The sequence below is a fragment of the Notolepis coatsorum genome (genome assembly GCF_963971535.1).
Source record: "Notolepis coatsorum genome assembly, chromosome: 6".
In the NCBI taxonomy this organism is placed as follows: domain Eukaryota; kingdom Metazoa; phylum Chordata; class Actinopteri; order Aulopiformes; family Paralepididae; genus Notolepis; species Notolepis coatsorum.
Genome location: NC_140170.1, coordinates 41,876,529 through 41,891,619, shown reverse-complemented (window position 1 = coordinate 41,891,619; position 15,091 = coordinate 41,876,529). Strand labels below are relative to the sequence as shown.

The 15,091-nt window shown below is 41.6% G+C and overlaps 1 protein-coding gene across 1 annotated transcript in view; it reads left to right on the top strand.

Moving 5' to 3' along the window:
* The window catches only part of slc38a8a (solute carrier family 38 member 8a), a gene marked incomplete at both ends in the record, with an annotated part of 48,201 nt that extends 33,366 nt beyond the window's left edge, over positions 1-14,835 (top strand). The window contains 8 exons of the mRNA XM_084316827.1: positions 843-999; positions 1,915-2,016; positions 7,043-7,100; positions 10,637-10,751; positions 11,108-11,255; positions 13,713-13,915; positions 14,276-14,327; positions 14,733-14,835. Of these exons, the coding sequence (XP_084172953.1) occupies positions 843-999; positions 1,915-2,016; positions 7,043-7,100; positions 10,637-10,751; positions 11,108-11,255; positions 13,713-13,915; positions 14,276-14,327; positions 14,733-14,835 (938 nt within the window). The remainder of the gene's footprint in view (positions 1-842; positions 1,000-1,914; positions 2,017-7,042; positions 7,101-10,636; positions 10,752-11,107; positions 11,256-13,712; positions 13,916-14,275; positions 14,328-14,732) is intronic.
* Positions 14,836-15,091: the final 256 nt, after the last annotated feature.

Sequence of the window (15,091 nt, the reverse complement as noted above, 5' to 3'; positions counted from 1 at the left end):
CTATTAATGGCCGGGTGCGCTCTTGAGCTAAGCAATTATAAGCCGGCCTCCTAATACAAGCCGGGTTACTAATATACTGAGCTGCATACTGAGCTAGTTACTTGATTTCACTTTGAAAACGTTGAAATTACCAGTGACCACCTGTAATTGCACTGTTTACTATTTCATACAGTACTTGGTTTCAATAAATGAACCCAGTACATTTTACTGGGTTCAAACTGACACAAAATGTTGATTTATTCATTATGATCCGTTTGAAAATTTGAAATATAGGCCTCCCTCTTATACAGGCCTCCTCCTAATACAAGCCTGGTACCCGCTACAGTTGAAACAAATACAAGCCGGGGTTACTATTAGAGGAATTACGGTACATTCCATGAGATCCATAGATGTCAACATAGCTAGGGCTTAACAGGTTAACTTCAATATGCGAGTTGTCCTGACTGACCTTGCTTTCATCCCTCTCATTAGCCCCAGTTAATGTGGCAATGTTTATCCATAGGCTACATCTCCATGTAACTAACTAGGGCCCAGGCTATTAAACTTGTTGTCAAGCCTGCGACCCAAATGACGACGAGCTTCTAATTTCTTGCCCCAGGTTCCAAAAACGTACTGCGGCTCGCTTCCCCTCTAATGCATCACTACTAGGCCCCGGAGGCCTTGATATCTTTCATCACTTTCTTTCTTCTTTTCCACTTTTTGTTTCTTCCTGTGACAATATGGTTAGTATAATAATTTTATGGTGAATGTTTTATAATCTGATGAATATTTCATAGTCTTCATTTCTTTCTTTTTTGTGTGACTGATTGCTCACATCATCATTGTGTGTGTGTCGTCGTCAGTGTGTCACTCTTTGTACGAGTACGCCACCGGTCTGCCAGAGCTGGACATGCCACACCACTGGTACACGGACCAGCGACTAGCCCTCCTCCTGTTGTGTGTCTTCCTCATCCTCCCGCTGTCCATCCCCAAGGAAATCAGCATTCAGAAGTACATCAGGTCAGCTATGGAGCACACACACACATGCACACCTTTGCTACAACAATGGCAGAGTTTCCTAAAGCGGCCGTGGTGACGTCAGGTGGGTCATGTGTGAGGAGTTCCTCAATGCCGCAACGCAGCCGGCTGTAATGTGGATGCCATCTAGCCATTACCCTCCTGCCTTGGTAACACTTGCCCGATCATCTCAATAGTTTTGAGTACGGACCGTACATATACAAGGATTTCTATTGGGGAAACCTAGACATTGTACATTAAAGAAAATGCTGATGTCTGGACTAGCTAGTTAACATAATGACAGGACGGTAATGGCTGGAAGGCATCCACCTTACAGCCGGCTGCGTTGCATTGTGACTTCTCACTAGGCTGTCCCCGACTAAGGATTTGGATGGTCGACTATGATTGGCCAAAATTTGCCGTTAGTCGACTATTGGTAAAAAAAAAAAAAAAATATAATACATTTTAATTTTTTTAAATTTATCATTCCATTTGGGCTGTGGGGGGTGCTTAATGTCTGAAGGAGTCGACTGAAGGCTTCTTGTCCTCTGCAAAAGCATGCAATTGGTCCACTGATGGATACATCTTGATATTTGTCTAGTGTGTTCATTAGATGGGTGAAATCCTCTTTCAGTGCCTCTGTGCCTGTTTTCGTAGGCAGTTAGCCTCTGGTATGCGTGCCATTAGGCCTCTTTTCTTTTGGAAAGAATAATAAAAAAAAATTAAAAAATATATATAAAAAAAAAAATCCTTGACTAAGAGGTTGGCTAGTCGACTACGGCTCCTTTCGACCCATTAGTTGACTAATAGGGGTCAGCCCTACTTCTCACATGACATCACAGCAGCTTTATGAAACTGCCATTTGGCATACATCACTCCATGGCCTTTTGTTGACTGTTGTTAAATCCTGTCTTCCAGTGGTTTAGGTACTCTGGCTGCCACCTACCTGACAATTGCTATCATAGTGAGGTACCACACGATGCCCATGCAGGTTCGCATCGCTCCTCTCTACAGCAACGGGTAAAAACATCACATGACGACTGAATTTGTTTTACCTTTCTTCTTGACCAAAGGCTCCTTCTGTCATCTTCTACAAGTTACCAAAGTCGTTTAAAAATAACTAATGAGGGGAGATGCGCACCACAAGGAAGGGTGCACTGCATTTACAGCACAAGACAAAATGAGAGCAATGTGGCACTAATGATTGTATCTCTATTGTTTTCATGAACGTGGGAAGAATAAATCGTAATTGAAACTTGATTAATCGTCCAGCCCTAAGTGTGTGTGTGTGTGTGTGTGTGTGCGCATCTATGGTAATTAAGTTAATTTATTAGTTTTTCTGCTTTTAAAGACCATACGTCCCACAAGTTTCATCTCATTTGAGTGGACAATAGCAGACCTGTAGTATGTACTGTTGATTCTTTTTATTAATCCATAGGGGCTGAAGAAATGTGTGACAAAATTATTAGGGGAAGTAATCATAAGTACTTAACACTTTCCGTGCCGGAGCTCGGTGCCCCGGAACCTCCTTGAATGCCGCGACCCACTTCAATGTTGGCATTAAAAACGCCTAATCTATGTAATTATGGTTATGTGTCTAATCTGCCCGTCGCTTATCAATGACTCGTTTTCCAGTCAACATTGTCGAAGCGGATTGTTTTTTTTATCTGTTCACTTTCGTTTTATAGCATTTTGAAAAGCCCTAGTTTTCAAGGAAAATATAAAGATTCCATGAAAACCCTACCACCTCAATGCCTCATCTTCTCAAGTTGATTGATGATTTTGGCAATCTATCGGGATTTAGGATAAATTGGCTAAAGTCGGCCTTCCTACCACTTAATGCCCCTGCAAAGAATATATTCCTTCCAAATGTCTAGGAGTTGAAATATTCCCTACTATATGCCAAACGGTGAAGTACAATTACACAAAATTCTAAGATAAGATCAAATACGACTTTGACAGGTGGTCCAAACTTAAAAACTCAGTACAGGCCCGAGTATCAATAGTTAAGATGGATGTTTTACCTAGAATCAACTTCATTAGCTCAATGTTACCGCTACCCCCTCCTGATGGTTACTGAAAAAAATTACATTCCACCGCATATAAATTTATTTGGAATAACAAACCTCCACGAATAAAAAGATCCACCGCACAGAGAAACAAAGCCGACGGAGGTTTAGCATTTCCAGACTTTTACCACTATAAGCGTACTCTTTAAGACCACTGACAACCTGGTTTGACTCCCAAGCATCTGTATCCTGGAGAAACTTAGAAGAAAATATAGTAGCACCACATAGACTGCAGGACATAGTATACACCATATTATCAATTAAGCAATGCAAATTGAAATTTGGCCCTCTTATTACACATGTGATTCGGATATGGCGTGAAACACAGAAAAAATATTCTAACCAACATAAATGGCATAGCCATACTCTCCTATTCAATAACAATGCACTCCTTGTTGGAAAACGACCTATCAGATACCCCAAATGGTAAAAGCAGGGCATACATACATTGGGAGATGTTTTCAACAAACAGGGTTTTTGTAGCTATCAAGATATACGTAACAAATTTAACCTCACCAGTTCCACATATTATTTCTACGCACAGTTATTGGAATGTTTGAAAGCTCATGGAGTCCCATTAAAGATACCAATTGAGCACCACAGATATCACAAATTCTTCTATGAAAGAGACATCGAGAGGCTTTGTATCTGACTTTTATCATCACTTACTAACGTCTTCGTATGGAATCCTTCCCCTAGACTCAGTCTGGAGGAGGGATATACCAGACTTGGAAGTAGATTTTGATTGGCAAGAAGTCTGGGCAAACGTTCGAATTGCGTCACGCAACCCGGATCATCAACAAATTAATCTTAATTATATTCATAGGACATACCTGACTCCTATAAGATTGAACAGAATGGGACTTGGACAAGATTCTCTATGTACAAATGGTGATATGGGTACATGTATGTATTGGGATTGCCCACCTGTTAAGATATTCTGGGAAGAAGTGACCCTGCAATTATCAGAATTATTTTTCTGAACATACCTGTACAGCCCTCTGTATTGCTGTTGAGTGATGTTTCTCAGTTTGCAGCCTCTATACAGCTAAAGAGACTAGTTTTGTCCGGTCTCACAGCAGCTAAAAAGCTGATAGCATCATGATGGATTCAACCGGATAAAATGTGCCGGAAGGTATGGGTTCTTACCTATCTCGATGTGATTTATCTAGAGATATCTACAGCAAGAATTTTAGGTGTCAGTGAAACCAGCATTGCAATCTGGTTAGAAGTGGTGGAGAGAATAAAGGCTAGCATATGAATTGTAATTCCTGGTTAGAAACGAATGAAAATGGATGGATTATCCAAGTGGGGGTCCTGGGGGGAAGAGCGAGTAAGAGCGTATGTATTGGATTGCAAGTATTGGGTATATATCTCGTAAACTACATTTATATTGATTCAAATGGAATGTTTGGTCCTGTGAATTACGTTGGATATTTACTGTTAATGCTTGTGTCTAATTTTATGTTATGTTTAAAAAATTATAAAAAAATTAAATATAAAAAAAAAAGATTCCATGATAAAATAAATTTACTGGAATATTCTAGAATACACAAAAACGTTGTCATTTTTCGGCCTATTTATGAATCGTTTTCAAATAAACGTTAGATTATCGATAGTATATGTGTACTTATGCACGCTATAGAGGCGATCTGAAAAATCGACTTTTATTTCCTAATCAGCGATCGCTAGGGATGGGTACCGAATTCGGTACTTTTGAGGTACCGAACCGAAACACGTCGGTACTACAGAGTATCGAATCAAGTGAGAAACCGAAAAAAAAATAAAAAAAAAATATGTTTTATTAAAAAAAAATTTTAAACTTTTTTCTTTTCATGTCAACGTTCACACGCACAATATATGCTTACCTAGGATTTGACTTGATTCAACAACAAAGCAGTCGGAGCAATGACAAGCCGAAAACTGTCGAAATTGTAGTTATTTGAAGTTTGGATTTTTCTTTTTTTACGACTGAGGTAGGTAAATTAAATTTCTTGAGACTAAAGTACCGAAAAAAGGTACCGTTGGGTACCGGTATCGATTCACAGGTACCGGTATCGGTTCAAATGTGAAAGGTACCCATCCCTAGCGATCGCGCACACACAGACGCATCACACATAGGGCAAACGCTGAGATATCAGCGAATACAACTCTGATTATCCCAAGACTGGTAAAATAGATTCCTTACCTCAGATCAGATGTTCTCCAAAAAGATCATTCCAATTCCTGATCGCCATTCCAAATATCGATCACGCTTATTGATTGAGTTTCCTCATTTTACTTATCCGGCGAGCCATCTGAAGAGACCGAAGTGATGAACAACGTGGAATACATATTTACAGTACCCAGCGCTGAATCGATAAACGCGATCGATATTTGGAATGGCGATCAGGAATTGGAATAATCTTTTTGGAGAACATCTGATATGAGGTAAGGAATCTATTTTACCAGTCTTGGGGTAATCGGATCTGTTTTCACCTATATATCAGCGTTTGCCCCGTGTGTGCGTGCTGATCAGGAAATGAGATAATAGATTTTTCAGATCGCTTCTCTAGCGTGCATAAGTACACATATACTAAAGATAATCTAGCGTTTATTTGAAAACGATTCATAAATAGGCCGAAAAATGACAGTTTTTTGTGTATTCCAGTAAAGGCCGTTTATCACGGAATCTTTATATTTTCCTGAAACTTTCACGAAAACGAGGGCTTTTCAAAATGCTATAAAACGGAAATTAACCGATTTAAAAAAAATATATATATATATATACGTTTCGACAATGTTGACTGCAAACAAGTCATTGATAAGCGACGGGCAGATTAGACACATAGCCATAATTTAAGACATAGATTATGCGTTCACAACGCTATCATTGAAGTGGGTGCTGGCATTCAACCATGTTTTACCATGTTAACCAGTGGCAACCAACGTTGAATGCTGATCATGTAGGGTAATTAGGGCTGGGCGATATGGCCGAAAATTTTATCACAATATATCACGGTAACATTTTTCATATACCGGTAGTTCGATATCGATAATTATCGATATTTTTATTATTAAAAAAGCTTTATTTTTTTTTTACAATTATTTAAACGACAAATGTATATTTATTTTGCAGCAATTCTTTGTCGTTGCCGCCATCTTTAGTGTTACAGCCCCTCACACTCTGGCACAGTTCTGGCTCTGCTAGTTTCTTTTCTATCTGACGCTTTTTTGGTGGACAAACCACCAAATACACCGTGACTCGCGACTGGACACTAGCTCTGCTAGCACACATAGCCTACTGTGTACAGACGGTTTCAAACTGTATTTTAAATTGGAAAGCAAACAAAATAAATGGAAAAATAAATCTCAATTTGGTCAGTATTGTCATTTGGACAAGCAAAGCCATTACTTTAAGTTGCAAGAAAGACAAGTCTGTCCACTGTCTCTGGTTTTAAATCTGCCCTGTTGCAGGCAAAAAATTAAATAAATATATATATATATATCTAGGCGAGCGGCCAAACGTGGAACATGTGCACACAACTTGGTTTAACTCAAAGCTACACAAAAACGTTGTGTAATGAAATCTACCATTGAGGTTAATGTCTCACCCATCGTTCCATATACATTTTTATGTTAAGATTTTCAAACTAATCTCTAGAATTAACAAGCTCTTTCACACTTATTTTTTTAAGATCAGGATATTACCGGATCAATCCCAGATATTGGTCTTCGTCCCAGAAGAACTCTTTTTGTCAGACATCCATCCCTCAGTCTGATTTGAATCCAGGTCACTGACGGACTAGCCAGATCAATAGACCCTGCTATTGTCCATCCGTCACTGGCTGAGCAAGTGTGGGTGGGTGGGTGGGGTGAGGTAAAAGATTTAGCTCTAGAATTTAGTGTCCTTAAATGTCAGTGAGCACTTTAGGACTTCAAAGCCATGGTGACATTTGTGAAATGCATGGATTAATGTGACTCTCGTCTGTGTGCAGGTTCAGCTCCTGGGCCTCCATGTTCAGCGTCATCCCGACCATCTGCTTTGGTTTCCAAGTGAGTAACGCTTCAAAACACCTGTGTGGGGAGTTGAGTGACGAGGAGGCTGTGAGACGTGCTGTTCTGGGTAAATGAGTTTGTAACCGTGTAGGGAGGCTGTTGAGGTGAAGTGTGTGGTTGGATAAAAGAGTCTGCCGAATGGTGCATGCTTTGAATATTCATAATGTTCACTGATGGTTATTATGAAACCCTCTCGGTACACACATAGGAGTGGACAATCGTGTGAAATAGCCTCATGAATCAACCAAATAATTATGAACCGAAGGTTAAATTAGAAGCTACATTGGGCGGTCGGATGGCGTAGCGGAGATTGCGCTCGTTACCAATGCAAGAGACTGCGGTCTCGACTCCCGGAGTCAGCATTGCCCTGCGGCTTGGGCCGACCATCATACTAACTTGTTTGGCTGAGTTAGCGGGAGGGAAGTCGAGGGTGGTAATCTGGCGTTGTGGACAGCGACGCCTACAGGTCAGGTCTGGGCGCTTGCTCAGCGAAAGGCAGGAAATGGTGAAGGCAGCGTGACCTCCCACGCGTTACGCTTCACCAATGAGAGTCCTCGCTGCCAGGTGAAGAGAGCCACTGGCTGTCTCCACATGTGTCGGAGGAAGCGTGCGGGTGACTTCAGGGTTCCCTTGTACTGACCGGTAGGAGGAACATGAGCACAACAACCAGGTAGGGGAGGGGGGGAATTGGCATAACGACAAAAAATTGGGATGGGGAGAAAATTTGAAAAATCAGGCGGAGAAAAAGAGCATTACACATTTTTTTTTCTTTAAATTAGAAGCTACAAAGGCTCCACAAACATTTAGCATGCATTTTAATGTTATTTGGCCTTATTTTATATTTAGAGTAATTTAGCATCTTTTAATCTTTCCAAACTTTGATAAATAAGGCTGTCTGAGTTGAGTAGGTGTTCGCCTCGCATTGCCAGACCTACTGTACGTCCACACTGCGTTTAGCGCTGTGCCAGGGCAGGGGAAGTGTCTGGCAGGACCCATTATCGTTGCGCACTACCACATCCATCTAGGGTGGCGCTAAGGCCAATAGCGTTGCAGGAGAAATGTTGCTTCATCAAAATCTTACATCATGAGAGAATAGTCTGCTAGCTCGAAGACTTGATGTCGATCCGGTGGATGGGAATTTTGAAAACCGTACAAAACGGTGATCTGAAAGGGGGGGACAATTCCGACAAACGTTTGGCGCCGATGCAAGGCTTGTGTGCTCGGCTCAACGCGCTGCGGGGGATTATCATCACATGTGGCTACAGCAGTGCCATATGTCGAGGTGGATGGAGAGAACGCTGAGGCGGGGACCTGTGTTTACACAACCCCACCCTTTTCAGGTTTGGTACAGACCCTATTGTCGGGGTCAACAGCAGTGACGGCTCTGGCCGACGAGATCCAATCTCTGTGGGCGAAGCGAGCCATCGTCGTGGTCCCAAAGGAGGACGCGATGATCCGTCTGACTTGGATTTCCTCAGGCGAGTGCTAAGTGAGAGGTTGGTTAAAGGAGCCTCGGGACTCGTGGCTCCATCAGAGCAAGGCCACCTGCGTGACTCATATTTAATAGCGGGTCACAGCGGAGGATAATGTCACTTGAAAAAGAGGATGGGCTAGAAATGCGTAACCTTCCCCGTTGCCAAGGTAACCCCCAGGAGGATTCTGGCAAAAGAAAATCTAATAAAACGGGGAAGCATTGTTGATTTCACACGACATGCACGCCCCTGCCACGCACGCACGCACACACACGTACTCTCTCTCGGGCTGAGTGATTACAGTGCACGGAGTAGAAAAGACAACTGATGATATGAGGAAGAGGATGGTGTGGGGGGGGGGTGGAGTGGAGGAAGTCGTTGTGGTGAAGAAAAAGGATAAGGGGGAAACGAGATTGAAAAGCCAGTGATGGGCAACTGGGATCAAGTCAGGACAATGGCTCTGCGCTCTCGACTTCCACCATGGTGTGGCTCTGATTCCACTTGCCCTCGACCCGTAACCTTTATTTGATTCCTTGTCTCGCCTCTGTTTGTCACCTTCTCAAAACGCATTCGAGGAGATGGTGTGAGAAAACGAACGTTTCTCATTTTTAATCTCCTAGTTTTGTCACTTTTTTAAACCCATTGGAGGACATAAGATGAATGACCTTGGACCCTCTCCTGACATTACACAGGCCAGGAGCTCGAATCCATTCTACTTCTCCTGCGGCATTGGCTTTTATTTTACGTAGCCTTCCTTTTATTTTCACTCTCTCCTCAGTTTGTCACGCTCTCTAAGACTACAGAGCCTGTCTATTATACATTAGACGAGGAGCCTTATCTTCGCAGCCGAGGACAGAGAATCTTATCTTGCACGTTGCTCTAGTTTGGCCTATAGTTAAACTTGGAACCTTTTTTCATTCTGTCCCCATTCAGTTTGACACTTTTGTCATTACACAATATTGAGAAGACGATAGGAAACGAGGTGCTGTAGATCCCTCGTGATTTTAAACAAGTGAGGAAAGACCATATTGGGGCTTAAGTAGAGCCACATGACTGAGCACTGGTTTATGTAGCGGTCAGATATTTCCTGTTCTTATGGTTTATTGTATCCCTGCTATATTTTGTGTTCCCTTATCTGGGTTATTGTGTGCGTGGTTGTTTCAGTGCCACAATGTCGGATCGCCATCAAAGATCGATTTAACCGCTTAAGCCTGATCATACCGGTAGGAGATTTGTTTCACGTCATCGATGGATCAATACAGACCTTATTAAGTAATGTTGAGTTTCTTTTTCAAACGTAGCCAAGAGTAAAGACCCTAAACCTGTCAATGCATTCAAAATATATAATTATATATATGGTACTGGGAGTGAGTTAAATGGTCACAATAGAAAAATAAAAAAAATAAACTTAAGTGGATAAGTTAACTGGATAATCCTGTTTCCTGATAGTCTGATGCAGAGCAGGCAGTAGTGTCATTTCAGTAAATGCCAACGTATGGTGGATTTCTTTTGTCAAATTAGTTGTGCAATAGTCAATTTTGGTGCGTTGTTTCTATACAATTTAAATGTAACATTAATGAACAAAGGAGACGACTACAGTATGTTGGTAGTAAACCTATTTTTTTTCTTATTCCAGTCGATCATAATGATCATACTACGGATCGCTCACTGCGTTCGAGAGAGAGACTCATGTGACTATTACGGAGCGCACACTGCGTTGTGTTGTCCCGCCCCGGAATGGATTTGGTAGCTGTCATTTTGTCACAAATGACAAAAGTATTTCAGATTGATTTCAAATTTGGCTAGACGTCAACTACCAAGGTATGGCGAGTGCCATACCTTGCCATACACAAACGACGCCTATGAGAGCAGGTGTTCTCTAAATGTCACCTTGCTGCATTTATAAATTGGATATCGGAGCCCTGCTGCAGTGTTGAGCTGTTTTTATATTTCGAATCCTGTTTCTGAAAATACATTACTGGTATTTCTGCCAGACTGCTGTGTTTTGGTGGCGGCGTACAGGTTAAACCAAGATTAAACAAAATGTCCTCTGTGTTCCAGTGCCACGAGGCGTCCATCGCCATCTACAGCAGCATGGAGAACCAAAGGCTCTCCCATTGGGCGTTGATCTCCATGATCTCCATGTTCTTCTGCTTGATCATCTACTCCCTGACTGGTCAGAATGTCTTCCACATCTCCAACCTCCACTCTGCTATCTTTCATTCATTGATCCCTATTTGTAACATTGCTGAAAGCCAACCAAGCTATTTTAGGTCTTGCAAAAAGTCTCTGTTGTAGTCATGGAAAAGTCGGGGCAATTGACCTCATCCAATCACAACTGTCTCTTCCCTCGGACAGGACGGCAATGGTTGTGATTGGAGGATCAAGAAGAGAGGCCGGGGCTTGAGATGGGTCGTTGACTTTGTCTCGAGGCGTGAACTCTGCGTTTGATCCAGAGCATGTCATAGTTTCCACTTCACAGATAACCTTCTGTTTTCCTCTTCTAAGTTTCTCTTTCTGTGTCCGTTGCAGGAATTTATGGCTACCTGACGTTCGGCAAGGACGTGAAGGCGGACATTCTGATGTCGTACACCGGTGAAGACATCCTGATGCTCATCGCTAGGCTTCTTTTTGGAATATCCATCCTCACCATCTATCCCATAATTCTGCTGCTGGGAAGGTAAGACGCGTCTAGAATAATTCCACTACTAAATGTGGGTTGTATTAAATAAAATGGCTCAATATAAATGATTTAAATAAAATAAAAAAGACTTGCTCTGGTTGACCTTGCTTATTCAAACCATTTCCCCTGAAATGTCTTCATAGGCTTCATAGCCTCAAAAATTATGCATTTAGCCAGACTGCTAAATTGAAACTACCGTACTTTTCGCACTATAAGCCGCACCTGACTATAAGCCGCAGCAGCTAAATTGAATGATGTGTACATATATAAGCCGCACTGGACTATAAGCCGCAGGTGTTTTAATGTTTAATTACCATATGTAATTAGCATTGGGACACAATACTGTCTGACAAATAACAAGAATTAACTCATTTACAAGTTGTATTAAGTTTAGCAAATAAGGGAACAGATAAATAACATTTCAATGCAGTCAAAAAAGCAATATTTAGATTTTTACATTTTCGGGTTTGGTCACGTCGAGTCACATATAAGCCGCACCGTTATATAAGCCGCAGGATCGAAAAATGGGGGGAAAAGCCGCGGCTTATAGTCCGAAAAGTACGGTACTAAAGTTCACTGATGCTATTTCTGGGTATCCAAATACAACCTCAAGTAGGCCTATTGCGTCATTAAAATGTCCTGACTATTTTTAGTTATTACATTCATTTGGGGTGAAACAAGAAAATCACAATCTATCCCATAATCTAATCGTATGGCAGCCTCCCATCTAATAACTGTCCTTATGAATGGATAAGTCTTTTCAGCCGGTACCAGTGTTCCTTCACTGAAGTGGAGTAAGGGTCCTTTAACCCGGCATTGTGCTGCACCTCTGGACTAGTGTTGTCACGATACTGGAATTTCTAACTTCGATACGATACCTTGAAAAGTATCGATATTCTATTCCATTTTCGATACCACAGGGAAAAGATTTTAATCTTATGTAAATTTCTTTATTAAATTTTTTGTTTTGTTTTGTTTTTTAGCTTTTGTTGCTGGTCGATTCTCCTCACCTTCTCTCTGGTATTGTAAGAGAAGAGAAATATAACACTTTTAAAACCCTTTGTTTTAGGGCTGGGCGATATGGCCTAAAAATAAAATCAGATTTTTCTTTTAATCCGATTTACGATTTTAATCGATTTTTTCTCTTAAACTAGAGATCATTCAAATAACCTTTGTTTTTATTTGACACAAAAAAAATATCAAACCAAGATGAATTTCCCTATTGGGATTGAAGCGCAAACCTAACTTTCACCAATCTTCATTAAAAAAAATATATTAATAATAATATATACAGTAAAAGGTTACTCTTGATCAAACAAAGATGAATGTCCCTATTGGGATTAATAGTGCAATAACTTGCTTTTTCACCAAACTTCACTTAAAACAAATAAAAGGTGCCTCTTGATCATCAAACAAGAATGAATTTCCCTATTGGGATTAATAAAGTGCAAATCTAACTTTCACCAACCATCACTTTTTGTAAATAAAAGGTGACTCTTGAGAAAAAAATATAGAGATTTTAAATTTTTATATTTTTTGAAAATCGATATTGCGGGAAATTAGTATTGAAACTGTTTTAAATATTCAGAATCGATATGTATAGAAAAATCGATATTTTTGACAACACTACTCTGGACCACATGTCTGTTCATCCTCCTCACTCACCGCTGGACCACATGTCTGTTCATCCTCCTCCTCACTCACCTCTGGACCACATGTCTGTTCATCCTCCTCCTCACTCACCTCTGGACCACATGTCTGTTCATCCTCCTCACTCACCTCTGGACCACATGTCTGTTCATCCTCCTCCTCACTCACCTCTGGACCACATGTCTGTTCATCCTCCTCCTCACTCACCTCTGGACCACATGTCTGATCATCATCCTCCTCACTCACCTTTGGACCACATGTCTGTTCATCCTCCTCCTCACTCACCTCTGGACCACATGTCTGTTCATCCTCCTCACTCGTAGGGCTGTCTTAAATATTTCAAAGCTTCGAAGCTTTGTTCGATGGGCATGGGATTCGAATATGAAAAAAATTCGATTATATGATTTTATTTTGTAAAATCAACCCTGCCTCTCTTTGTTAATTACAACAAGCAATGCGGTTTGTTATTTAAGACGAGGTCGGACTGGGCACTGACAGATTTGTGTTCATTGTGCTGCTTTTATAAAGCCTCAAATGACGGCTTACAATATTTCATGAAAGCAAAGTGTTTTGTTTGTCTAAGATTTAAAAAGTTTTAAACTTTACAGCACTGACAAAGTTGAACAAAGTGCTGTACAAGTCCCACAACATTAAAAAAGAGAAATTTATAATTTTTTATTTCGAAGCTTCGAATTAAAATCGAATCTCGGCCCCGAAGCTTCGAATTCCAAAAGAAAAAAAGGTCGAAGGTCGGCCCTAGGATCTCACCTCTGGACCACATGTCTGTTCATCCTCCTCCCTCAGGTCTGTGATCCAGGACCCCATACTGAGCTGGCGTCGCCGTGACTACGGCCTCGTCACGGAGGGGTTCGAGAGCCACAGCCGCTCCGTCCTGACGGTGCTGTGGATCACCGTGACGGTGCTCATCGCCATGTTCGTGCCGGACATCAGCAAGATCATCAGCATCATCGGAGGAATCAGCGCCTTCTTCATCTTCATCTTCCCCGGTGAGCGTCGGCGACACACTGATGAAAGCCACTGTTGCGGATCTATTTTTCTCTATTGGAGGTTGTATATGCCTCTTATGTGCTAAAGATGCAGAAAATCAAGTCACTTCACTTGGATCTGGTACTTGGATGTACTAGGCTCCTTGGTACTGGAGAAATTCAGATGCCAATAATTTTTTTGCCTGGTATTAAATCTCTGTATGGGTACATTCATAGTATAAATGCATACACACACACACACTCTCTGCCAGTAAGGGTACAGCAGTAAAGGAAACGCACACACTCTAGATACACAAAAGATGGGACTCTCTTTCAATTGGTTTGTGATGCCAATCCCCTTGTGTGTTTGTCTTTGACCAGGACTGTGTCTGATCTTTGCCATGCAATCCGAGCGTGTGTCCTGTAAGACCAGGTAAGACTGACTTTCTCACCAACCCTCCCAAACTACTTTTTCACCCTAGTGGGTGCAGACTCATGGAAACACTCGCGACCCAAAGGAATTCCTGCACTAAGCTCAAATGCTTTTTAGTACACGGCAGCTATGAGAAACTGTTTTGTTGCGTTGGTCTTAAGTCAGCGGTTTCACCCTTGGAGCCTCCATGAAAGCACTTAAAAGTGCTGACAAGAGGCCAAGTGCTGAAATGTGCATCTTTCTGTCTGTCCGCAGCCATGCGTTTGAACTTATTTCTGTAAGTCTGGACCAGTACCTGGCAGATGTTGGGGGGGATATGTGTATTTTTTTATTTAAAAAAAAAAAAGAAGAGAAAAATTTACTTCCATTTTCACAAATCCTATTGTGTGGTGTGTTTCCCTCCAGAGTTCTGCTGACTGTGTGGGGTGTTGTGACTCTGATCTGCGGAGCCTTCATCCTCGGCCAGAGCACCACCCTGGCCATCATGCAGCTGGTGGGCAGGATCTGACCCTCTTCTTCACTCCTGATCTTCATCATGTTCTACCCTGAGATCTGGACTTCTACCCCCCCCCCCCCATTCTTTTTTTCTTTTAATGACTGGCACTATGGACAGCCAGTTATGGACAATCCATTTCCATGGGAACCGGTGCGTCTTGTTACCATAGAGACGAAACCCGTTGCTATAGAGTTGCGCCCACAAGAAGACCCAAAGACCGGTCTGTAATATGTAGACTGTTTGGTAAGTCTGATCTGTAGACCTGTCT